The sequence below is a fragment of the Tenrec ecaudatus genome, chromosome 8, assembly GCF_050624435.1.
Source record: "Tenrec ecaudatus isolate mTenEca1 chromosome 8, mTenEca1.hap1, whole genome shotgun sequence".
Taxonomy (NCBI): Eukaryota; Metazoa; Chordata; class Mammalia; order Afrosoricida; family Tenrecidae; genus Tenrec; species Tenrec ecaudatus.
Window position 1 is genome coordinate 144,071,889 of NC_134537.1, and position 25,165 is coordinate 144,097,053.

General features: G+C 37.8%; 1 protein-coding gene and 1 pseudogene across 3 annotated transcripts in view; both read left to right on the plus strand.

Annotated features, from left to right (window-relative positions):
- ASXL2 (ASXL transcriptional regulator 2) overlaps positions 1–25,165 on the plus strand; it is a 133,275-nt gene that overhangs the window by 100,575 nt on the left and 7,535 nt on the right. For 2 of the 3 annotated variants that reach the window (XM_075557006.1, XM_075557008.1), the window contains 7 exons: positions 5,702–5,817; positions 9,483–9,612; positions 10,896–11,039; positions 14,353–14,516; positions 16,849–16,945; positions 19,367–19,472; positions 21,299–22,031. In XM_075557006.1, the coding sequence (XP_075413121.1) occupies positions 5,702–5,817; positions 9,483–9,612; positions 10,896–11,039; positions 14,353–14,516; positions 16,849–16,945; positions 19,367–19,472; positions 21,299–22,031 (1,490 nt within the window). Of the gene's footprint in view, positions 1–5,544; positions 5,619–5,701; positions 5,818–9,482; positions 9,613–10,895; positions 11,040–14,352; positions 14,517–16,848; positions 16,946–19,366; positions 19,473–21,298; positions 22,032–25,165 lie in introns of those variants that run through there. The other variant, XM_075557009.1, reaches the window with a different exon arrangement.
- LOC142455276 (zinc finger protein 106 pseudogene) lies at positions 17,456–18,949 on the plus strand (annotated as a pseudogene).

Below are 25,165 nucleotides of genomic sequence, written 5' to 3' on the forward strand. Positions count from 1 at the left end.
TATGTCCTTGGTGTAGGATAACACTTTATGAAATAGTAAGACCAAAAAAAAAAAAGAAAAGAAATAGTAAGACTGGTGATAGGAAGTGTGATGATCATTTTCCTATGAGTGCCACTTGCCCAATCAGAAAAAGTAATACACAAGACCTTTGGCAGAATTAAAATGCAGTCTCAGTGTCCAGTTTATAAGCCAAGTATTTTATTTAGTTAGTTTTTGTCTATATATTTTAAGATGTAATCCTATCTGTGGACCTCATTTGAATAGCAACAGCTTTGATGGACGACTTTTGAACAACAATGGTTTAGATAATTGACAGCCAAATAAACTGAAACTGTGCTCTACTACGTGGTTTTTGTTTGTTTGATTGATTGTTTTTAAATTTTTTATTTATTTTATTGGGAGCTCGTACTGCTCTTATCACAACCCATCCATCCATCAATTGTGTCAAGCACTTTTGTACATTTGTTGCCATCATCATTCGCAAAACATTTGCTTTCTACTGAGCCCTTGGGATCAGCTCCTCATTTTTCTCCTCTCTTTCTACTGCCCCCTCAAGGCAGTGTTTTCTGTGTGCATTAAATCATTATGAATTGGAGCTGACTTGCCAGCACCTAATATCATAACTACTTCATAAACAATTATCTTTGACATTATGCTACCAAATTGGTATATTACTTGGATTTTTTTCATTTCAGACTTCTAGAAAATACATTTTAAACATTATTTTGAAACACCATATATATCTTAACTCCTTCCTTTACTATCTATATCACCTAATGAATTATTTTCCCCTATGGGGATGCATTTTTTCAATTTGTCCTTCAATTTTTTTCCATTTAATTTTGCTTTTTTAATATGAAAACGTCTATACATTTTTATACTTTTACTTATTTCTTTATGCCAAAAAAGGTCATACTATAAACACCATAGCCCAGCACCTTGAATTTTCTCACTTAATAATCCTGAGGAACATCTTGGAAAAGAATGTAGAGATTTTCATAATTCCTTTGTAGAGCTCCATAGAATGTCATTGTGTATATGCACCATAAAGCTCCTTCTGGTGTCTTGCTCTCAGTGTTGCCCTTGCTTCACCAGTGGTTTCTAATCTAATGGGATGTCCAGATCAACAGCTTCAGTAGTATCTGAAGTGTATCAGGAGTGCATCAGCTTAACTGAATCAAGGACTGGAACGATTGCTGGGCAATCTGGGTTACAAGTTCTCGGTGATTCGGATTCATGCTCAAGTGTGAGAAGTATTACTCTTTAGTATTGCTTTCATATTGTTGAGATTGTATCTTTGGGATAGACTCTTAAAAGTGAGTTTGCTAATTCAAAAGATTAGATTTTGCTGTGTTTAAGGTTGAAAGGAACCCATGTTTTCCTTTATGTTTATCCTCTGTGTGTAGAATTAATGCTGGTGTGTAGTATCTGAAATGAGTTTACTTTCATCTTTTGCAGCTATTTAGTTGATTCAGCATCTTTTGTCTATTTTACTAAGGTGTTTCCTTTTTTCCTTCATTACCTATGTACATTGTGGTTGTTAAGTTATGACTGATTCTAAACTTCTACAAGAAGCCATATTTGCCTGGGAGACCTCTTTCTGAGCCAAATAGCAAGGAGGCAACCAAATACTGCTGTAATCTTGTCACACAGATAATTTACACCTTGACAGAGCTCCCTCTAGCCCAAAATGGGTGCCTCTGGAGTTTGCTATTGTATGAATTTCTGAGTTGCTGTAGCAAATTACTACAAATTGGGTGACTTAAAAAAATTATTTTTTCACAATTCTTGAAACAAAATCAAAGATTCTGCAAAATATTTTCTATGCTTGTGTTAATTAACTGCTTGCTTGTTTTATGTGTACCTCCCTCTGATCTCTGTCTCAGTTGTCATAGAGTCTTCTCTGTGTGCCTTCCCAAGCGTCTCTCCATAAGGACACTTGTCACTGAATTTAGGACCCATCGGGTAATCCAAGATGGCCGTATCACAAAATTCTTAACTATATAAAGGTGCAATATGAGGTAACTCGCACAGCTCCTGGCGATTTAAGCAGCATAGTGGTTACTGCCTGCATTCAGGTGTTCACCACAAGGTTGGCATGTTGAACCCACCAGGTGCTCTGCCCCTTAATGGGCAGTTCTGTCCTTTAGGGCCTTTAATTAGTCAGTATTGACTTGACACCACATGACTATGCATTGGGACACGGGACCGCCTTTTTGGTGGCCACCATTCAATTTGCTACATGTACCACCTCATTTTTCTGGAAACCACATTTCATTCAATCTTGGCTCTACTCCTTACTAGCTCTGTGTCCTTGGGCAAATATTTAAATTTCTGAATACATAAAATTAGATAGTACTATCATTATACAATATATATAATGTATATATTTGCTATTCATTCATTCATTCATATGTTCTTTAAAATATAGCCCACCCAAATATAATACGTAGTTTTCTCTCAGAATAGAATGGAAAGAGTTCTGGTGAGCGTAGGAAGAGAACTTGTCTCTTAAGGTGAACCTCCTGCACTCTTGCTACAAAAGCCTGCCACTGTGTTCGGTAGGCATACAGACAATGTTTAATACTGTTGTTGTTAATAAAGTTTTTGAAGAAAACTGGTGTGTGGGCACTGAAAAGAATTGTTAGAGTTAAATTGCTAACCTTGTGTTGTGTGTAAGTCTTGGCATTTCATGTTCTGCCTCTCCACATAACTGGAGCACACATACAGATTCATAATTGTGAAGCATTATATTTCGAAAGTTTCAACAGTTAACATTGAAGGTTTTTTAAAATAGATGTTATGGAACCAAAAGTTGGTGTTAAACATTAGGTCTCTTCCCTAACTAGTAGGTGCTGGAATTTTCATGATTTATTTCATTTGGCTTTGTAATGTGCTGTAGTTTCATTTGTTAGAAACTCATTTGCTTTAAGGGGAAACATTGCAAGTGGTTTGCCCTGGTTATTACTGAAAAAAATAAATATAAGTATATAGTAATAGGTTTCATTATATCCCTTTAAAAGCAGTAAAGTAAAAGATAATAGCATGTACTCGTGAGGATGTAGAGAGACAAAGTCTCTCATGCTTCTGCTTGGATTGAATAATAATTGCTTCTGCTTTGAGAAACAGTTTGGTAGTTTCTCAAAAGGTTAAACATAGCGTCATCATAACAAAACCAAACCCATTACTGTTGAGTCCATTCCAACTCACCGTGTGGGACAGAGTAGAACTGCCCGATAGGGTTGTCAGAGCATAGCCGTGGTGGAAGCAAACCACCATATTTCTCTCTCTTAGAGTGGCTGCAAGTTCAAATCTCCAGCTCTTTGATTCACAGCTGAGCACTGAAGCACTGAGTCAGCAGGGCTCCTTTGGTGGGCCATCCCTACTGCTGTGGAGTCGGTTCTGGGAGGCTCCGTAGGGTTTCTGAGAGTGTAACCTTATGGGACTAGATGGCCTCTTCCTCAGAGCAGCAGCCCACTGACTCCACGGGCCCGAGACCCAACAGTTGCAGCCCTCGTGTGTTGAAAGAGAGGCGAAAACATATGTCGAGACATACACAAAAAGAACATTCATAAGAGCCTGAAAGTGGGAAACCCAAATGTTCGACATCAACAGACAGAATAGGGCAGGGAAAACTTCTTTTAAAACAAGCAAACAGTTCTATTAGCACATAACCCACATTTCATACAATTCAATCAAATGGTCAAACTTGTGGTATGATTGGAGCTGGTCACAAGGGGAAAACTTGGTAAGACCTGTAAATACAAGGCAGTCCTGTGTAGTTCTGGCTCCCACAGCTTTCACTGCACATCCATACAGTGGAGTATTTAACCAATAAATGGAAGGCCAAAATATTTACACGTGGATGAACTTTAAGAATATCCTAAGTGAAAGAAACCAGTCATAAAGGCCACATACTATCTCATTCCACTTACTTGAAATTTATATGAAAGGTTCAGAATAGGAAATTCCTCAAGAGGAGATACTTGACTGGGGTTAGTGGCAGGGATTTAGGCCAAGTGGCCCAGGATCTTGTTGAAGGCTGTAGAAATTTGAATTGTATGATAGTTGTATTAATTCTGAATGTGCTAAAAAAAACATTGCATACTTTTTTTTAATTTGCATTGTATACTTTAAAATGTATGTAATTTATCTCAATAAAACTGTTGCTTAAAGGGAAAAAAGAGATGGTTATGGTATGTGAATGATAACCTAGTAAAGCAATGTGGCCAGGGAGAAGATAAAAAGAGGAGCTAATCCAAGAGCTCAAGCAGAAAGAAATCTTTTGAAAATGATGGCAATATATGTACAAATGTGTTTGATACAATTCATGTATAGATTGTTATTAGAGCCCCCAATAAGGTGATTTATTACTACAAATTTAAAAACATGTGGCCACCACTTGGTGCACCAAGGAAGGATCTGCTTTCTTTTTGCTGCACAACCATTTCAAGACCTACCTTTTACAGAGTACATTATAGTGAACTCTTTACTCTTTCAATTCTTTAGTTTTATGTCCAACAGAGTAATTGTTCATTCTTTCCCTTAACTATTAACTTAGGTTGGAACACAAGATTTAGACTAAGATGGCAAGTCACCTTCTTAATATTGCTTGCCGTTGTTTTCTTTAAACGTCTCCACAATGTATTCCTTCCTCCTGGCCTAAATGAAATGCTGCACTCGAAAACACATGTATTTCATTGAACCATGGTTCCTCAGTGTCCTATTCGATAGCGAACTACCTACCTGCCCAGTTGACCTTCCAATAATATGCTATTTTCCCACCTTTAGCCCAACTCCTGTGAGAGAGGCAGTAGGAGACCTGCACACCTTGAAAGCCATCACTTGCCATCATGCTTATACTTTCTGCATTTTATTATTAAGGGGTCTGACTCAGTCATTTCTCTGTTCTTCCTGGTAAATAATTCACACCTTTGAGATGTACTAGAAAAGCATGAAGATATACTTGCAATTAATACTAAGAAGATATACTTGCAAATAATACTTGCACGGGCTCTTGATGGGAGACTTTTCATAAGACGAAGATTTAGCTTCATTCTGACTGACTAAAAAACAGCCAGTGATGAAGTAGGTAGTTGTTACATCCTGTGTAACCTGCATTGCTCACATTAGAGAAATCCCAACACCCCACCCCTCACCCTAATTGTTATGATTTAAGAGGGTAAAGAATTTTCAGACTTAAAAGAACACAAGGAAACCGCTAGTTGTGTAGTGTTTGAGATGGAATGGCCTTTTTGCCTTGTCTGGAAAGATGGGAACCCTGAGACCCATTCTGTCAATCCAGGGCTCTTCCACTGTGTCATGCTGTCATTAGATTTACTTTGAGAACATGTTACTCCTCAAAGGAGCCCAGATTTTTTCTACATTTTATCTAATTTGATGAGTCACAGTTTGTTTTCTGCTTCCTGCTTCTTCGATCAATTCTATTGAAAAATTAAAGAATGGAACGTAACGAATACTAACACACGTGCCTTCCCCATCCTATCATCCTTCAATAGAGCTTTCTGAGGAAATAAACTGAAAAGGGAGGCTGTTTGCAGTAGAACTCCAAAAAGAAGATCCTTCCCCAAAGTGTTTGAGCACAGTTCTTAACACAGGTAGCAGCATATGATTGGGGAAGGAATGGGGCATGATACCAACTCTGATAACATAATTTTTCATTCTCACTTTTCCCCCCTAGTATCGTCTAGACTGTCACAGCCATCCTCCCCCCAGTCAGGCTGTCCATCACCCTCCATTCCAGCAGGTAAAGTCATTTCTCCATCACAGAAGCACAGCAAGAAGGCACTAAAGCAGGTAATCATGCCAGTCTCTGTTTATCAGAAATACAGCCTCCTACATTCAAAATGCTCTGGGAGCCCTTAAGAATTTCTGGACCATCTACATTAGGTACTTTTAAGGGAAAGTTTCATATAATAACCTACTTTGGTCACTTAATGTAATACCCTTGTGCATGCTATCTGTTAAAGCTTTTTAGTGGTTGACTGCTCACATTCTACAAGTTCCTAATTTATTGCTAATTTCCTAGGAGTTAGTTATTTCGCAGGGTTTTTTTGTTTTGTTTAGTTTTTAAAAGTCATAAATAGGTGTTAACTTTCTCAAGAGTTGTCTCTTCCACCCCCTTAGGAGTTACTGGTATGATCACAGGTAGCTTTTCTTACATGTTTGATTTGTGTGTTTTTAATGTTATTAAATCTCTTTAAAATTTTAGTTTAGATTTTGTGGTTTTCTTATACTGTTTTGGAATCAAGTTTATTCTACCTACTCAAGGCCATCAAATTGATTCTGTTTCATAGCGACCCTGTAAAACAGAACAGTACTGCTATAAATCCAAGGTTATAAATGTTTACTGGAACAGACTGCCCCATGTTTCTCCCACGAAACAGCTAGTAGGCTTAAATCCTCAGTTAGCAGCCCAATGCGTAAATCACTGTGAACTGTCCCAACTAGTATGTAATTTTTACAGGAACAGGTCTTCTTTCAAAATCTAGTTTTTTTCAAATATCGGTGTCAAGTTGTATGTAAGCCCAAAACTTAGAAACACAAGCTTCACTTCCTCGAATCAGTTCTGATTTGCTGCGATCCTATGGGCCAAGTAGAACTGCTCCTTGGGAGTGCCGAGGCTGTAGTCCTGACATGAGTAGATGGCCCAGCCTCATCTGTCTCTCACAGAGCTGCTGGTGAGTGTCAACCCCATTGCAGTTAGCAAATTCGTATTCTCTTATTTCTCCTTGTGCTCTGTGTTTATATGTCATCTTTTCTTAATACTCTGCCAACATTTGGTCTGTTGGGAGTAGCTTTTCAAAGAACTAAGCTCTCTCGAGTTCAAAAATGCAAATGAACAATAAATGTAAGCTCATATTAATTATACCTTTATAAGACTGATTATTTTTATTCTTAGTTTGATAGCAATTAAGGAGCTAAATTATATTGAGCATTGGCAGAATTGTGCACAACACAAGTTACTTGGAACTTGCATGTGCAACTTCATTTTTTATAACCACTTGAAGAGAAATTTTGCATTATCAGAAATTTAAGTGCACATTCCCCATGAACAAACTCTTAGAATAATAGACACACACACATACAAACACAGAAAGATATTTGTATTAAATCCTGTATGAGCAAAAAAAATGGCAATAGCCAAATATATATTGGTTAGGAAATTCTTTAATAAATTATGTATATGCAGGACAATTACATAAAATTTATTTTGTAATGAGATTTATCTTGATGTAGAAACATGGAAAAATTACCAAGATAAAATATTAAATTTTGTAATGTTTTAGGACATGTAAGTCATGGTACCATTTATGAACATATATATATATATTATCTACAAGATAATATTATATATTTTTAAAGAAATATGAATATACACAGATATAAATAAAAACAAGTTCATTAAGTAAGATCAAATTGATGACGCTATTTCTGAAGATCGAGAACGAAGACTAGCAGTGGGAGACACAGGAGGATATAGCTTTATGTTTGAGTGATATGTTAAAATTTTTTGTGTATTATATAATTAAAATGTTAAGTATATCAAAGTAGTAGAACTAAAAACGCTTTTATTAAAAGATATCTCCGAATTTTACCAGATTGATTACTGCTTGCCCGGGTGTTCTGTGGCACCTGTGTTTTTATAAGTTTTCAGGGAAATGTAAGAAGTATAAGATGCTTCTTTCCACAGGGAGAAGGAATGTGTTATCTTAAACCTTATTAGGCAATCTACACTATCCCTGTACTCAAGTATTACATTCCTGTACTTCCAGGAGTCAATTACTGTATTTTCTTTAGGAATATCCTGACGGAAAATTCCATTAAATTAGATTGTTGGTGTACACAATAAGTCTTTTCTCCTGATGTGTGCTTTTCTTAGTACTACTTAAGAAAAACTACTTCAAAAAAATTTTTTTTAATGTTTTAAAGAAAGAAACACTACTTCAGCTGGAGTTACCTTTCATCACAAATGAAGGCTTTTTACCTTTGGGTTGTTTTCCAACTTTAAGGCAGGATAATTATGAAAACTGTTTTTACCCTCCTGTTTGTAGTTTTGATGAGCAGCCATTATTCTGCTTCCATCCTATGTCTAAATTTACATGATCACATTAGAAATACAAGCAGATGGGGTAGAAAAAAAAAGGCGGGAGGGGGTTAAAAAAAATACAAGCAGATGTACTTTCCATTGACCTCAAATGACCTGGGGCATGTTCTGGTGTGATTGTAAAGGATGAGAGTAAACTATAATTGATAAGCAATCCTTCCACCTTTTATACATTGAGCCTCTACCCCACCTGTAATAAATCTTGTCAGTGAGCCTAAACTCGTCATGGTCTTGAAGGTTAAAACTTGAAATTCGTCATTAGCCAAGGAAACACTATTTGCAATGTACATTTGAATGAAATGTACCATTACATTCTTGTCTTTTGTTTTTAACTTTGGAATTAAAAGCTTGCCTTAGTGTATTTTCATTATATTAATTAGGAGTGTTCTAGTAGTTTTATTCGTTAGAATTGTGTAGTGTGCTCTATAAACTAAAGTCATCGTGGAAATAAAAATGTTTTTGAAATAGCAAGGACTCACTATGAGAAAGCAATATTTTCTGATCTTTTCTGTCTGCTTCATTGCCATAGATTATTAGGTCAGATCTCATTGCTCTGACCCAATATCTAACTCAAAAAGTTATTTATAACCATCTTAACCTTATTCACAGAATGCATAATCGAATACAGTACCAAAATTTATTAGCCTTTTTATATATAATAAGTACAAATGAGACATCTTTATTCTGGGCTTAGAATTCTGTCAGTAAATGATTCAAAGCATGTAAGCCTGTTAGGATTCCAGTTCTGCTTCTGTAAGGTTGGGAATTGATTTACTGGTGATTCTAAAAATATTCTACAACATGCTAATGAAGGTTTTTCACTCTGTGTAATAATGACCCAAAAATCCTCTCACAAATGTTAAGGATCCTTTAGGCTAGTGGTTCTCTACCTTCTTAATGCTGAAATCCTTGAATACAGTTCCTTATCTTGTGGTGACCCCCAACCATACATGTATTTTCGCTGCTACTTCATAACTGTGGTTTTGCCACTGTTAGGAATCGTAATGTAAATATCTGATATGCAGGATGTATTTTCATTGTTACAAAATGAACATAATTAAAGCATAGTGACTAATCACAAAACAATATATAATTAATATTATGAAATATTTTTGTGTTTTCCGATGGTCTTAGGTTTCCCTTGTTAAAGGGTCTTTCGACCCCCAAAGGGTCAAGCCTCTGCTTTAGGTAGTCAGTGTTGTATTTAGCTGCTTCACTGTAGTTTTGTTGGTGTTATTCCCTTTGATATATTTCAAAGAAATTGAGTGCTCATCACTTTAAAATAAGTCATTTTTCTTTATTATCACTAAAAACTGATTCGTTTTGTTTCTTATAGTCAGTTTTCTCATTATAGGCTCTAAAGCAGCAGCAGCAGAAAAAGCAGCAGCAGCAGCAATGCAGGCCCAGCATGTCCATCTCTTCCAACCAACATCTTTCTCTGAAGACTGTCAAAGCAGCCAGTGACTCTGTGCCTGCCAAGCCAGGTAGGCAAAGTCTATCTCTTCCAATGGAAGATTTTCCTCCATGTTTCAACCCATAATCTACATTTAAATTATTATACTTACATAACCTTTCTGTTGTTAAATCGTCAATATAATTCTTCCAGGAAAACAACTAGGGGGAAGGAATTTCAATGCAAAATAATAAAGAGCATTTTAATAGAAAGCATCAATGGAATTTACATGTAGAAATGAGATTAATGACCAACTTCCAAGATGTTGAAATTAATAATCCGTGGAAATCTCTATCTACTTGGTAACCTTAGACAGATGCTCTCAAGAGGCTCAGAGTGAACTCTTTACCAAATCACTCCTATAAAACTTTAAAAGTTTTCTTTAAAATATCAGCTACCTGTGAATTTCCACTGGATTTAGCCACAGACCTTTGGAATTTTGTTGTTGTTGCTTATTTTTAATCTAAGGTAATCTAGATGTAGAATTTGAATTTCATTATATAATTTAGTTTGATGCCATATCTTATTATATGAGTCTACCAGACTTAGTCTGTGTCATGTAAAACTTGGCCTTTTTTAAAATTAAATACTTTTATTGGGGGCTCTTACACCTTTCATCATAATCCAAACATGCATCCATTCTGTCAAGCACATTTGCACATGTTGCCATCATCGTTTTCAAAGCATTTTCTTTCTACTTGAGCCCTTGATCTTAGCTCCTCATTTTTTGCCTCCCTCCGTCATGAATCCTTGATAATTTATAAATTATTATTTTCATATCTTATATCGTACGCTGTCTCCCTTCACCCATTTTTCTGTTGTCTGTCCCCCAGGGAGGGGGTAATATGTAGATCCTTGTGATAGGTTCCCTCTTTGTCCAGTCACCTTCCCCTTACTCTCCTGGTATCACTACTCTTATTATTGGTCCTGAGGATTGTACCTGTCCTGGATTCCCTGTGTGTGGGCTCTTATCGGTAGCTGTGTCCATGTTCTGGTCTAGCCAGATTTGTAAGGTAGAATTGAGGTCATGATAGTGGGGGGAGGAAGCATTAAAGTACTAGAGGAACATTGTATGTTTCATCAGTGCTACACTGTACCCTGACTGAACTTGGAATTTCTTTAGGAAGAAATTATATGCCAAAAAGCAAATGACATACTTGAAGGAAGTGAATGGCTTTATTTTCATTTTTGACTTCATAATCATAGACTCAGATAAAACTCCATTTAGGTTAACAGTGAATGATTAATTATTTGATTGGTTGATTTCTACCCATAGCTTCAGTGTCACTGGTCATTGCCTATCTCTCCCTCTAGCAATGTGGGAAGGAAAGCACTCTGATGGGCAGTCGAGCAGCCCCCAGAACGCAAACTCCAGTTTTTGTTCCTCAGTGAAAGTGGAAAATCCTCTGCTGGCTTTGGGGAAGAAGTCATTTCAGAGGGCTGACAGGCTCCACACAAGTAAGTGAATTTACAAAGACTTTAGCTGCCGGAGTGTGTTAACAATGCCTGCAATTTGTTGACTATTTTAATCTTGTTTTGAGTTATGATTTGACCTTATTTCTCCTCTTGGTAATATGATTTTTAAGAATAGAAAGGTATCATGGAAGGAATTGAGTTAATATATATTTTCCCCCACCTGTTTCATCCTCTCCTTTAAGCTCTGGACTCTCTTCAATTTCCTCTTTAGCCTATCCTTCTTGAACTTTATTTCAGAAAAAGGTTTATTTCTTTTCCTGCCATCATATCATTCAGCATTATTTATGACTTAAACCTTTTTTCTGTTCCCACTGGAAAAAAAATAGTATGGAAATAGAAAAGATATAATCTATGAAGGTCAAAATGAAAAGGAAACAACAGGCAGACAGGTGATGTGAACACATTTTGAAAAACGGACCTGGCTTTTTTCCTCAGAGTTTTTAGGATACCTGCAGAGCAAATGCTAGTGAGAGACAAGCCTCTAAGACTTCAGAATGCTGCAAAGGCTGGGGAATGGGAGCTGTCATTTTCACAGATGAGAAGGGGGAGGTATTTGGAAGAAAAGAAGGATGTTCATTGAAAGATATTTAAAAGCAGTCTACTGAGCCATAGTGTTTCCAAATTCTTGGATGCTATACATCGCTGGCGACATAGAGTGAGGCACTGTACTAAAATCAGGTAAAGAAGTGAAAAATACTGACTTAGTGACCTTCCTGCTTAGCTTCTAAAATACTAATTTTTAGGTACTTTGGAAATGATTTTGGAGACCCATGATCAACTGAATGAAACTGTACCATGATCTTCGCCTTCCCCCGATAGGTTGTAGATTAGATTATTATGATCCACAGGATTTTCACTGGCTGAATGGGGGGATTAGGTATCATAGCAATATGCAAGTTATCACTGACAAAGGCGATGGCTGAACTTGGGTCTCTTATGTGGTGGGGTAGAATTGTACCATTCAATCACTGTTATCCCACTGTGCTCCACCAGAAGTTTAGTGGATTAGATCATAGATAAATTGGCTACCTCCATAAAAATACCTGCAGGTGCGTTTATAGGTTCACAATTAACCAGCGTTTATTTTGGTCATGTTTCTGTGAGGCTCCCTCGTTTACAAGACCCACCCGTACACCCAACGTGCCAAGGCAGCTTTTGTGTGCCTCCCTCTTGTGATTCCTAAAGGTCACCAGACATTTGGAAAAACCTCCATCATGAGAGAGAAAATCTGACCTATAGTAACTCAGAGGGAAGGGAAAGGGTAATAGGATGGCCGAAATTTTAAAAGTATAATAGAAATATAAAAAGGTAACAGAAATTTCCCAGAAAGCATATCAAATAGCTAAACAGATGTTTAATAGTAAAGGAGGAGTCGGAATATTGGAGAACCAGCACAGGCTTCCCATACCGCATACATAGGAATCAGAAAGAGCAACACTTGGAAGCGAAGCAGTGTAGTGTGAGAGAAATAATATACGAACAATTTTTAGAATTGTAAGTCACAGTATTTGAAATTGAATAGGTGCCAGGAAATATGACTTTAAAAAACAAAAAGCTACACTAAGGCATATTCTTTTCAATAAAAACAAAAACCACCCAGGACGACTAGAAGAAGTAGTGCTCCTTATGAAAAAACTCAAAACTGAGATGGTTAACATTTCAACTCCGTTCTGAGAGAAATTTATTCCGTACTTATATTTCACTTATGTATTTCAACTCCATTTAAAGCATTAAGCTCAAGAATAGAATTAATATTTTTTCAGACATAATTCTTTCTACAAACTTGGTTTGATTCTAGGTGGACTTGTAAATTTGATCATGTTCTGAGAGGCAATTTGGAAGTATCTCCCATATTTAAACACCCTTTGATCATTAATTTTGCCAGTAGGCGTTTAAAATATTCATTTATTAAACAAAGGCTTACAGAAGGTTTGTTCATATGCCAAGCACAGGCTTAGGACCTCAGGGATAGGGATGAACAGCACAGAGTTCCTTCTTGAGGTGTCTGTGTGTATTTTCAAAACACATAGAAGTTGCTTCTTTTACATAAATCATAACTTTTGCATCATTTACATGAAATGTTTTATTATAATTTATTTTGGTAAAGGTTTTTAAAAAAATAATTTTATTGGGGGCTCTTACAGCTCTTATCACAACCCATACATACATCCAATGTGTCAAGCACATTTGTACACGTCTTGCTATGATCATTTTCAAAACATTTTCTTTCTACTTCGGCCCTTGGTATCAGTTCATTTCTCCCCTTTCCTTCCCTCCCTTCCTCATGAACGCCTTGACAATTTATAAATTATTTTTTTCATGTCTTACACTAACTGTTGTCTCCCTTCACCTACTTTTCTGTTGTCCTTCCCCCAGGGAGGGGGTTATATGTAGATCATTGTGATTGGTTCCCCCTTTCTCTCCCAACTTTTCCCTTACCCTCCTGGTATCACTACCTTCATTATTGGTCCTGAGGGGTTTATCTGTACTGGGATTCCTTGTCTCGGGAGCTCTTATCTGTACCAGTGTACATGCTCTGGTCTAGCCAGATCTGTAAGGTAGAATTGGGTTCATGATAGTGGGGTGGCAGAGGGTGGGGGAGGCATTAAAGAACTGGAGGAAAATTGTATGTTTCATCGTTGCTACACTACACCCTGACTGCTCATCTCCTCCCCCATCATTTTAACCTTTTAGTACTATTTAAAAGTGTTTTTTCCACCATGTATAGTACCTTTTTTTCTTAGATTAAAACTTGTTTTCCTTTAAGTAAATGAGAAGACAGTTTTGCTCCATATGCCAGAAAACCCAACAAAAAAATAAAGTGGTAAACAAAAATATTTTCAGAAAATATAACAGACACTTTAATATTATACAAAAAGTTTATACATATTAAAAGCATACATAACTACCATGAGGTAAGCATGTAAAAGAGCACACATAGAAAATATATTGTAAAGGAAATAATATGTATATGGGAACATTTTTCAAAGAAGTTCGTAATAAGATTCTACTTTCCTATTAAATACAAAAATACAGCTGGAAGAAGGAGCTGTGTAATTGCATGATTATAAGGAAAAGGCTTCATCCTGTTAATCCTACTGCCAGTCTACTTACTATCAAAATCCTTATTACTTCAAATATTCTTTTCTTTGATTATAGCATGTCTTCCATTACAATATCAACAAAAAAATCAGGACACAAAATAATTCAGTCATGAACGGGCTGGCTAGAGTTTATGGAGAAACAACGTAAGGAGGCCATAATGATTCATTTCCTCTCCCCTCCCTCCCCCCAGGACAAATGAAAAGAACTAAATGTGCTGAAATTGATGTTGAGACACCAGATTCCATTCTGGTTAATACAAATCTGCGAGCATTGATCAACAAACACACCTTTTCAGTTCTCCCTGGAGATTGCCAACAACGACTGCTTCTACTGCTTCCAGAAGTGGATCGACAGGTATGTTCAAACCTAAGTCCTCTGTGGCTTCCCTCACTCACTCTTTAGAATTACTTAAGAATCTTTAAAAAAAAAATTTTTTTTTTTTTAAATCATTTGGGTTCTTGTAGAAAAGTGATGTTTGGGCCACTAAAGAAGAAATAAGGCTCTTTTAATGGAAGCAGTCTTTTCTTAAGAGTAGTTTTTTGGCATGTAATTCATAAATCACAATTTAATCACTCAATAATATTAAGAAGAGTTGTGCAGTCACCACACAACCAATTTCAGAACATTTTCTTTTCCTCCTGATCGTTGTTGTTAGCTTCCCATTTCTCCGCTAAGCTTCCTTGCCATGCCGCTAGGTCATTGTTAAAGCAGGTACTGCCTTTGTAGATTTACCCATCCTGCATTCCAGAGACAGAACATGAAAGCAAGACACAAAGCAAACCACACACAACAATAAAACAAAACAAAAGGCTCAATAAAAAAGAAGACAGAAAATATTGAAATCTGAAATGACTTTAAAATAGATCAAAAGGGAGATCACATGATAAGGTGTTATCTTTTGGCCTAATCACATTTGTCACAATTGACTTTACAGCGCTCTCTGTCTGATAACACATCCCTGGACAATGGTCAGAAGGGATTCACCAATGGCTTACATCCCTTTGGGGATCTTTCAAAAGGATGTTAGCCTACTGTAAGCCAGATGTTCACAATTTAAACTCTGGTAACATTCCCTCCTGCGGATTTTGATTTTTTACATTTACAATCATTGGATCACACAGGCTGGTGCGCTTCTTATGTGGAATATTTGACACCTCACTTAGGTGGCAGCTTGTTTTAAAACAAGCTTTTAAGACCCTAGACGCAGTTCTTAGAACCAGTCACCATCTGATTTCTTCACTATACTTTGCTGTAGCACCCATATCTTCAGTGACCTCTTCATGAGGACAAGCATCAGGTAAGTCCATGTCATAGGAACTAATTGTTCTTAGGTTAGGGCTACAATTCAATGCAATCCCCAAGTCCATTAACATCTGGTTTGTATATGTTTCTGGTTCACTTTAAAAACATCGTTATCAAAAAACCCCAGAAAACATCGTTATCAGTTTGTAATGAGAACATTATAAATCAATCCCAAGGGATATAAGGTAATTCTATTGATAGTATCATTAATTTAGCCAGTGATATAGAATTTAAAACACTGTTTTCTTTGTTGTTTTGTTTTGCTTTTTTAAAACACTGAGGAGAGAAAGAAATTTTACATGTAGAGGCAGACCACCATACATGAATTGCTGACTTTTCCTGATAAATGCTTAAGTAACTGAGCACTATTTATACCAACAATAAGGATTGGAAATAAGGCAGAACTTTCGATAACACTCATTTGCATACCTGCCAGACTAACACATGTAATTAAAAAACACAGCAATGAGGACATGAAAAGAGTAACTATATGGCAGTCCAGGCCACCATGTTGGGCACCCTCACAGTAAGAGATCTGAGCCAAATTACAATGACCACCAGTTCCATAACCTTATGAAAGCACTCTTTAAAAAGTGAGGGCTTTAAGGTTTATAAAGGAGGCCTAGTGGTGGTGTGGTAAAGAGTTGGGCTGCGATCTGCATGGCCTGCAGTTTGAAAGTACCAGGCGGTCCACGCGAGACAGGTTTTCTACTTCTGTGAAGTTACAGTCTCAAAACCCACAGGGAAAGTTCCACCCTATTCTTGGGGTCACCCACCATGAGTCAGAATTGACTCGGGCAGTGAGTTGGTTTTGATTTTTTTAAGTTTATAAAACTAAGACAAAACTCTCTTACCGGAATATCATGATGAAAAAATAAATTGTACCCAGTTATCTACTGATGCAGGTAGTGAGAAAGGGCTAGAGAGCTATTTGGTCCAGAATTCACAGTGGACTGGGAAAGGTTAGGAATAGGCCAAAGATCTGAATGTGGGAATAATAAGATACACCTGACAACAAGGAATTATCATGGTTATTTTTATTCTTTTACTGATTTTTTATTATAGACCATTTATTGCTTTTGTACTATAGAAGTTATGACAATATGTGCTATACTTTTAAACAAAAGTAGCAAGATTTCTTCAAACAGGCTTTTATCGCTGGAGAATGGAGTTGAACAGGAGGAGTGGTATACAGAATGGGTATTTTTTAGGTGATACATTAAAAAATAAAGGTTTCGATACATGGTATTAGGAGTGTATTAGTATGATATACATCATCTTTCTATAGATTAAATGTACTTACATGCTTTTCTATAATGAAAGGAAAGTGAGATGCCACATGACATACTAACTTAAGCTTTTCATTGTCTATTCTTTGACCCAGGTTGGTGCAGATGGTTTGATGAAATTAAATGGTTCAGCCCTAAACAATGAGTTCTTCACCTCAGCAGCCCAAGGATGGAAGGAAAGACTCTCAGAGGGTAAGTGTCCCTTGGAATAGCCTTTTGAACCGGTATATTCCTATGATCCTGGAACCACTATGAGGACATGTTGTCTCCTTTCTGCATCTATATTGTAGTTGAGAAACGAAGGAAGACAAAGGACAGAATGTTTCCATAAGGTAACACTATTCCTCTGTGGGACATACTGCTAGACTCCCTTCTGTATTCAGTATAGTCAGGTTTGGCTCCAGATGTTTCTTTAATCCTAATTTTGTAAGTTTAGGATAGTGCTAGAAATGGGAATTTTAATAATAGTAAAGAATTGGAGTTCTTTTATGATGCTATTTGTCACTGTTAAGCAGTATTTGCCCTTATTTTTGCCTAAATTAAAAATAAAAAGAGGGCGGTTGTGGTGCCCAGTGGGGAGCAGGTCTGGAGTTAGCTGCTGGGCCCAAAACTAAGTGGGAAGCTCCCCGGCCAGCGCCTTGGTGGCATGATAGAGTGAGAGGAATCTTCTGTGCATGATGTGGAATGTCAGATCTGGTCACTATGGTACGAGAACAAAAGTGCATATTGGGCCACATTGTGTACCGCTCAAAAAAAGGAAATGGATAAACATGTGGAGCATGTTGCACCACAGGGAACTGGAGAACCTGAAGGGCAGGATTGGTACAGAAATGGTGCCCCTGGTTTAGAATGAACAAGAGGTCTTGGTTCTGGATGGGGAGCCTGACCTGTCCAATCTAGAAAGATTCCAGTGGGAAGGTATCTCCATCCCCTCCCCGTAGGGTTGACAAGGAAACGGAGCCTGTCGGAGAGCAGCGTGATCACGGACAGGGCCCCTGTGTATAGCTTCTTTAGTGAGGAAGATGCAGGCAGAGAAATGAGCCCCGGCAGATGGTTTTACCTGGCACCTCACTGAAGGCTACCCAGAGTCAGAAAGTGACCTAGGGCTTTAAACAGGAAACAACACGTATGGCTGCTTCCCTAGGAATAGGTGAAGTGAATGAAAATGTGAAGACCCAAAGGCGTCATAGTACTCACTTACCCCCCTGATGCGTTTGTCAAAAGGCCTAAGCAGTCAGGAGAGTTCTACAACACCTTCAGAAAATCAGAGTGCCCAAGAAAGCAACAGGGAAGGCAACTCATCAAATTACTCCTTTCGTCCTTGTAAAGTCCAGTTGGGTGGATGCAGCCACAGAGAGCAGCTGCACGTCGGGTACTGAACAAAATGATGGCCAGAGTAGCAGAAGGAAGCGCAGGGGCACAGTTGATGGATCATCTGAACTCCCACATCTTGAGAGGAAAAAACAAGGGAAGAAAAATTAAACAGAAAAGAAGGTTCTCAGATTGAACAGCTGTTGACTATTTCTCTGAAGGAGGAAGAAGTAAGCAAATCTTTGCAGTGCATGAATAACAAGCGTTTGCAAGCTGGGGCAGCCCTGCAAATAGCCCGTGTTTGAAGTCCAGCGGCTCCTTATGCTCAAAACAGATACTGATGGAGATGAGGGCCCACAGGGCTGCAGGAAACGCACAGACCTTCTGAGCATCCCAATCAGGTTTCCTGTAGCCTTTCACGAGAACAAAGGAACAGTAGATCACAAACATCTACTGATGCCCCACTGCTGCCTTCTCTTTTTCTCAGTGTTCCTGGACCTTCCACCATCGTCTCATGTGTCTCCCATCATTCACATTTGCTTTCCAAGCCCCTGGCAGTATCCCTAATCCGGACTCCTCAGTTCAGATTATCAAGAGCCCGTGTCTCCTGAACGTGAGGAGAGTGGATGCTGTGCCGCAGGTGTCTGCTGGTGGTGTGCCCACGGAATCACCACAAGCTAAGCTTTTTTCTTAGCATGCAAGCTCTTTTCTCTGATAGTGTTACTAGAACAATTTTGTATTCATGATGTAAAGTCGTTTCATGCAAAATAAATAAAAACCAAGCTAAAAGTAAAAAGAAATAGCATTTTGTTCTTTTTAAAGATTGAGAGATACAATGTAAATATTAAATGTATTCCACATGCTATATGTAATTCATTTAGAACCAGAACATTTTACTAAATAAAGATAATGGATGGGAATTATTGGCTGTAGGTACTGGTTTGTCATATATACATCATGATTACAACTTTGATTTAACTGATTCAGTAAGGTTAAATGATAAAATAAATGGTGATTTTGTTTGTTTCTGTGAGCACAGCATATGGTATTTGTCAATATTAGTTGCTACACGTAATGTTCATAGCAAAAAGATGGAAACTATTCCAATGTCCAAATTGTGGTTGATCATGATTGTTTTGTTTTTTTAAATACCGATGCCAAGGCTCCCTGTCAGTGATTTTTGTTTAACCAGTGGAGGCTGGTGTATTCTGATTTCTACAGGATCTTTCATGACTAAATAAAAAGTAGCAAGCAACATTTTTTTCTGTTAAATATCTGGTTTTTGTTTTTAATGCATTATAGGTGAATTTACACCTGAGATGCAGGTGAGAATTCGACAAGAAATTGAAAAGGAGAAAAAAGTGGAGCCATGGAAAGAACAATTTTTTGAAAGCTACTATGGTCAGAGGTAATCCCAAGACAGGGCCCCTAAGCCAAATGTTAGTTCTCTGTAGTTGTCACTCAGTACCTTTCAGAGAATCGAGTCCCAGGGACCGTCTGTTGTTCATTTCACCTCTTCTCTACTGAGAATGTTCTAAAATGGAATCTGAGGTGCATGGACTTGCATGGCTCCAACACAGTGTCATCATGAACAGAATGTTTTGTTCATTTGTTTTAATTTTATTATCTTGAATTAAATTATCTTTCTTTGAAAAGCTTAGCTGTTTTTAACGTAGGAACGTTATACAATATGAAAATACTAAGGTTCTACACATTTTATTTTTTTTAATTTAATAAATCATTTTATTGGGGCTCATACAACTCTTATCACAATCCACACATACATCAATTGAGTAAAGCACCCTTATACATTCGTTGCCCTCATCATTCTCAAAATTCGCCTTCCACTTGGGTTCCTGGAATCAGCTCGTTTTCCTTTTTTTGGCTCAACACATTTTAAAAGTAATATTTAAGCATTCCTCAAAATAACATCCTAAATAATCCTCAGAATACTGTTATGTGAAGCTTAAGTGTAATTCAATAGGTCCTTTGTCAAGGGCACACTGGGAGACATACATAGCCAAATCACAACGCATCCTAAGTCTTTTTTTCTAACGAAATATCAAAATGAAACTTAATGGGAACACATAAACAGATGATAGACCTATTTTGTTTTAAAATAGACCAAATACCCCAAATTCTATGTTTGTTAATCTCTATCTCTGCTTTTTCATATTGCCTAGTTTTATTCTTAGCCAATTCATCTCAGTGTTGTGATCCTGACTATTTCAAGTTTTCTAAGAAGGCTATCCTATTTTTCACCTGTTACACAATATTTTAGCATCAGGAGGTGTCTTTAGTGACCCTTAAGAAAAAGTCTAGCTCTTTGTCAGCACACAAAATCCAAACTCACTGCCTTCAAATCAATTCTGACTCGCAATCACTTACGTAGGACAGAGTGAGGGGAACTGCCCGGTAGGATATCCAAGACTGTTGGATTTCGACCATTGACCTTGTGGTTTGCAGCCCAGTGTTACCAGGACTCTGCTTTGCCATGACACACTATGCAAATCCCAGTTGGCTGGCATCCCTAAGATAATTCAGAGGCCTTTAAACTTAGCATTTTAGAACCATACCAAGTAGAATTTGCACAGATTTTTTAAAAAACGCATATAAAGTTTGAACTCAACTCCCCCATTATTCCCTGGATTTCCTGAGCCAGTCCTCCCACAGGGTTTTTTGGATTTTTTTTTTCCAATGAACTTCCTCCTCATCCCCACCCCCACCCCACAGGTTTCATAGAGCATTATATTGGTCACAATTCAATCTCAGAACCCAAGGGTGAATGGGTCTTAGCTTTTCAGGTCCCCTGTGGGTAATCTATGGTGCATGTCTCTAGACCAAGTAGCCCCGATATAAGCAGAAGTAGTAATGTTAACTGTTACTGAGTTTTAATTATGTACCATAAGTGCTTTTCAGCCTACAACAGTATGAAGTCATTAGCCTTTACAATGAATCTGTGCCTCAGTGTATATTTGAGGAAACTGAGGTGTTGAAGAATAGTAAATTATGAGCACATGGGCATTTTACATCAGTCAGGATTTTAGCACAGATAATGCTGAGTTCGGAACACAGACTAATAAAAATACTACTTCACCTGAGTACGGTGACATAAAGAGTACATTCTGTGTTTCAGGGATTCTTATAGATAGGCATTGCCAGATTTCTTTTTCAAAGTGCCTTTAATAACATGGGCCATTTCTCAACCAAGATCTTTCTTTCTCCCCTTCTTAGTTCTGGCTTGAGCCTTGAGGATTCAAATAAATTGATAGCTTCAACCAGTGATCCCAAAGTAAAGAAAAGCCCAGCTGAGCAACCAAAACTCATGCTTGTGCCAGAGCCACCGCCTGCCTCTCCTGTCAAAATAGCCCCAATAGGGTCCCAGTCAGAGTCTAAAGAAGAAATCGGACAGATGTCATCACCAGTGAACAAAGAAGAGCCTGAGAGCCCAGATAAGGTGCTTCAAACCTCCTCAAAACCCACGGAGGCCCTGCTTTCCACAGCTAGCAGTACAAAGGAGGTTAGCAGCATCCTTCCCATCAAATGCCCAAAGGATGAGGAGCTAATGGAACAGAAGCCAGTTGCCTCTGCTGAACAGGAGTCTGAGAAAGAGAATCATCTCACCATGCCTTCTAATTGTAGCAAAAATGAATACCAAGATGCTTCAATGACACCCCCACGCAAGCCCAAAAGTCCTGGAGTGGAAATAGCAGTTATGAAGCCCATAGTAGCAACAGGCCCACAGGAGACTACTGTGAAAGAGCCTTTTCCGTCAACTCCGGTTGATCCGAGCCCAGAAGGCCTCAAGAGGAAATCTCCTCTCACCCAAGATGAGCCCCCTACAAGCGGGGAGAAGAGGCCACGTGTCACTGACGGTTGCCAGCACCAGCAGCCATTTCAAGGCTCGTCACAGCCCTTTCTCAATAGAGGGGACAGGTTCCAAGTGCGAAGAGTACCGCCTCTCAAGGTAAGAGTGGGGAGTAATTAGTAGGCCATAGCTGCCAGATTTCAGGGCATTTTTAGTAGTTCTTAATGCAGAAGCAGTTGCAAATGTTGCATATGCATGTAACAATATTTCTGCATACCATTAATCATATTTAAATGAGGATGGAAAGGTGTCCATTGGATGCTCCCCTCCCCCCACGCAGGCCATCTGAAGACAGTGATGGAAATCGCTCTATCCTATGTGACAAAGATGAGTAGGTCATTGGTGTGATTAAGAGAGATTGATCCCAAGAGCCATGAAGTATTATGGTCCCTTAATTGAGTTATTGTTCTGTGGCCTATAAGTACTTTTATCTTTTTCATATTTTGTGTGTGGTAGTCCCAACTCACCACTGGTTTCTTGAAGGATATTAATAAAAGAGAATAACTAGCCTTGCTAAGCTCTGTTACATACTACATGTCATTAATTTCTGTTTAGCCCTATACTGCTGTGTAATCAAATCTTTCTAATTCCTATAGGGAATTTCTCTGATTATCTTAGTATATTAAAGACATGGGCAAGCCCCTTAAAATAAAAATAAACTTTTACTCCTTCATCTTAAGGATTTACTAATATTTTTAGCTTGTGTCTACTATCAGTTTGCAATTCATTCATTCATGTAATAAAGTTTTGTGTGTCTACTACTATGTATACTATACTTTCTCACATTAGAATAGAATTAGAAAAATAAGCCAGATAGAGATACTTTTTTATCCTTTTTTAACTTAACTTGAATGAACTAAAGTTTAATTTTATCAGGAAATACCCCGCAGAAATATTTCATTACTATTACATCATTCATCCCATATGCACTTTGGGTTTTTAAAAATTGTTATCAAAAGATTTTATTGGGGCTCTTATAGCTCTTAGAACAATCCATACCTCAATTGTATCAAGCATATTTGTACACATGTTGCCATCATTATTTTCTAGACATTTACTTTTTATTGAGCCCTTGCTATCTGCTCCTACCCCACCTTGTGACACCTTGATAAATTATTATTTTCATATTTTGCACTGACCGCTGTCTCCCTACCCCCACGGTTTCTGTTGTTTGTCGTCTCCCCAAAGTGGGGGTATAATGTGTCAATCATTGTGATTTGCTCTCCCTTTCCCCACCTTCTCCCTACCCTTCTGGTATTGCTACTCCCATTCCTGCTCCTGGACTCTATGTGTCATGAGCTCTTATCTCTTCTCTGTACCTGTGCACATGCTCCAATCTAGCCCGCAGTGAAAGGCAGGCCTGGGATCATGATAGTGGGGAGTGAGGAAGCCTCAAAGAACCAGAGTATTGTGTGTTTCATTGGTGTCTATATGCAGTTTGACTCTTCTCTCTCGTCATACTTTTTATTTAATCATACAACATTCTTCATTGGTAGTTTTAAGATTTGTTTTCCATGTTTAGGATATGATTTTCCCATTTATATTCTCTACTATTAATATTCAATGTCTTGCTTTGCCAAAGATGCTGGGTTTTATAAAAGTCAGTGTTAGAGTTCTTACAAAACTATTGGAAGCCTTTCGTTAATGATTGCCCCTCAGATCTGCAGACATTAGAGCGGAGTTATAGTGAAAGAACACATAACATCTGGTTCCTTGTTCTCTCAAGAGCTTAGATAATACTCCATAGGCTATTTTTGAATCTGAACTGAAACTGAAAATGTAAATCTACTATGACTAAGTAAACAAAATTTTACTTATTTACTTTTTCTCCCTCTTCATCCCGCATTAAAAGACTTCACCAGAAGTTGTGTAGGTAACTCTAGCGTAAACCCCCTATCTCAAGTTGCCCTTCTTTAGGCATAAAACTAGACCAGACTCACATCAAGTCGATCATGACCCACAGAAAGCCTGTAGGACAGGGTGACCACCTCAATGAGTTTCCAAGACTTTAATTCTGTACAGGAGTAGAAAGTCTCATCTGTATCCTGTGGAGTGGCTGGCAATTCTGAACTGCTAACCTTGTGGTTAATATCTCAACTTGTATTCACTGTATCATCAAGGCTCCATCTCCTTAGGCAAAACATGATAAAATTTATGACAGAACAAAAATTCTTAAACAAAAGGGTAATATTATTAGTACCTTACATTTGTGATGTGTATATGAACATAAAAATGAAATCTACCAACATATTTTATATACATATATGTATATGTGTGAATACACACATATATAATATTCTGTTAAAAAGAACAGTTTCTAATCTTTTTGCCAGATCAGGGTTGGGTTTGTTTTTTTTGGGGGGGGGGGGATAAGATAAGTTGTTATCAAGTTCCAAGATAACTTTGATTGGTTTTTGTACATAAAAGTGTGTCACACATATTATACATGCTTAGGTAATAGAATTATCTACATAAATGACCATAAAGTGTTTTTCAGTTTTAAACCTTAATTTTAGCCACTTTTAATGGTTGCCATTATTTAGTTGCAGCACGTTACTAATGGTCGTGTTGTTATGAAGACATCATTTTGTGCTAAGTGTGGTATTACGCTTAAGGTGATTCGTATGTAAGGCTGTTTGTCCTTCCATAAACAACTGTGCTCTCCTTGTGTTTCTTCATTTCCTGGATTTGTCTCTTTCTCTTATTAGTGGTGTCTTCTAGGCGATAGCACCAACAATGGCTTCTTTCCTATTGGGAGCACTTTCTAAACCTCTGTGTGCTCAATAAATATACTAGAATTAGATGTCAAATGTGACAACCATTCCACAGAGAGCCCTAGCTTTGAAATACAGAGAGCCATTCTAGGTTTTGCTGCATTGTAATTAACTTCAGTAGCTTTCAAAGTATCATTTAGAGCAAGAATCAAATTGCTTTCAGATAAGATATGACATGTCCATATGTAATGCATGATCTGAAAATCAGTGGTTTCAGACCTGATAGCGCATCAGAACTCCCAAGAAGCTTTTTCCTGGACTTCTAGTCTGTAAAATTTGGGGTAGGACTCAGGTCATCTGAAACCTAACGAATGCATCCACTCCTCACTTCACAACACAGCTAGGCTCCAAAGATGGGTTTGCTATGCAGAACTGGTGCCAGCTGTGAGAGTCAGGGGCTTACACTGTCTGGCACCAGTGTTCCCCTCCTTCGTGTACCACAAGCTACTTCCTTGTTGC